Genomic DNA, 1623 nt, shown 5'->3' with positions numbered 1-1623 from the left:
AAAAAAGCAGAGGTTCTAAGATTTTCTTTCCAAATCTCAAGGAATCCTTGCTCTAGAGACCTTGGACCAGTCGCATTGTTTTGAATTCCTTTGGCCATTCTGGACACTCTGAACATGGCACGATCCTTCACAGGTGTTGCCGTGTTCTCTTGGAGTCGTTCCCCCTCTCTGTTTCCTTGGTCCCTGTCTGAACTGCGAGCGGGAATGGGCCTGGCGGTTTGCAGTGCCTCATCTCCCCGGGGACGCCTAGGGCAGGTGGAGCCCAGGCTAGCCCTGTGGGGGCACACGTCTCAGTTTTGAAGATGAAAGCGACTTACCTCTTGGAAAGCATCAATCAGATTCTCAGTACTTCTCTTCCCCCCAGGGCGCAGGCCGTAGGACCAGTGTTGGCTGGAGCAGCCAACCACGCATAAGGTCAGCAGAAGAAATCCGGCGACAAGTTTTGGAATCGCCTCCATCCTGAGGAACACGACGCAGCAGTCAGAGGAGCCCCAGACTGGGTTGAGCAAGAAGTAAAGACCTCTTTGGTGAGCAGTCTGATGTTTGTATGCTAACCCCGCGGAAGATAGAAATAGCTGTGGTTTTCACCCAAGGACACAGAAAAACACCCCCCCCCCCCCCCCACCGCCCCTTGCTTGCCTTCAGGAATTCCTAGCCACCTGCGATAAAGGCAGGACTTTGAACTTACGTGCTCCGCACTTTTCAGTACAAAGCTAGTCTCTTTTTATTTTTAGTATTTATTTGGTTATCCAAACCCCCTGATTCCTTCCCTTATCAAGTTCACCTTCTTGCTTTAAGATTCCCTGCCCCCTCTCAACTGATTAGTTTCCAGCTAACTGTATCAGTTCCTGAGGTAAAGAGAACTGGGCCATCTGCTTGGAAAGGTAGCTTCTGCTAGGAATCTCTGGCTAATATAAAGTTGTATGACATTCAGTGGTTACGCTGTGGCACTAATTACATTTTGCTGAGTATCCTCCACACTGAAGTGTGGGCTGGACCATCTGTGAGCGCGGGAGAGAGCTCAACACCTTTCAAAGCACCGAGTCCCAGACCAGATGCCTCCGTGGCCATGGCGGGCTCGAATTAGCTAATGACATGACGAATTCTCACAAAGCCTTCACGTTAATGTTCATCTGATGGGAAAAAGGCTAAAGACGAAATCGAATACGGGTCCATGAGTTGTTATTAATTCCCCAAAGGCTGCATCGCTGTGGCCAGGGGTGACAAGGACCATGAAGGTCAAGGTTTCTTTGGATGCTATGCACCTGGACTTTGCCCGTTGGGTACAAAATGCCCTATAGAGAGACAAAAGTGTGCAGTCTAAAACACATGCTGGAAATACAAAGCGTCTTACCTGTTTGAGGACCAAGAGCCAAAAGAATCCCGAGCTTCTCTTCGAGTTAGTGGAGTTCTGTGATTTTTCATTGTCTTGGCTTCCTTTTTATATGAAACTTTTCCAGGACTGAAATCTTTCCTGCTGGCAAATTATACCGCACAGGGACTATGGGTTTTGTTTTTTTTTTAATAGTGATTTGTGTTTTAATCCTCACAGAAGGCCCTGTAATAGTGTATGTAATTGGAACACCCACTGGCGTGTCTGTTAAATGTACTTAAATCTTGGCC

At 47.9% G+C, this 1623-nt stretch overlaps 1 protein-coding gene across 1 annotated transcript in view; it reads right to left on the bottom strand.

Moving 5' to 3' along the window:
• The window catches only part of GNRH1 (gonadotropin releasing hormone 1), a 4410-nt gene extending 3793 nt beyond the window's left edge, over positions 1-617 (bottom strand). Inside the window, exon 1 of the mRNA XM_040490407.1 lies at positions 318-617. Coding sequence (XP_040346341.1) covers positions 318-458 — 141 coding nt within the window. The 5' untranslated portion in view covers positions 459-617. The remainder of the gene's footprint in view (positions 1-317) is intronic.
• Between the last annotated feature and the right edge of the window lie 1006 nt (positions 618-1623).

The sequence above is a fragment of the Herpailurus yagouaroundi genome, unplaced genomic scaffold (assembly GCF_014898765.1).
Source record: "Herpailurus yagouaroundi ecotype Mexico unplaced genomic scaffold, PumYag 181, whole genome shotgun sequence".
NCBI lineage: Eukaryota > Metazoa > Chordata > Mammalia > Carnivora > Felidae > Herpailurus > Herpailurus yagouaroundi.
This window is presented reverse-complemented; position numbering and strand designations above follow the sequence as displayed.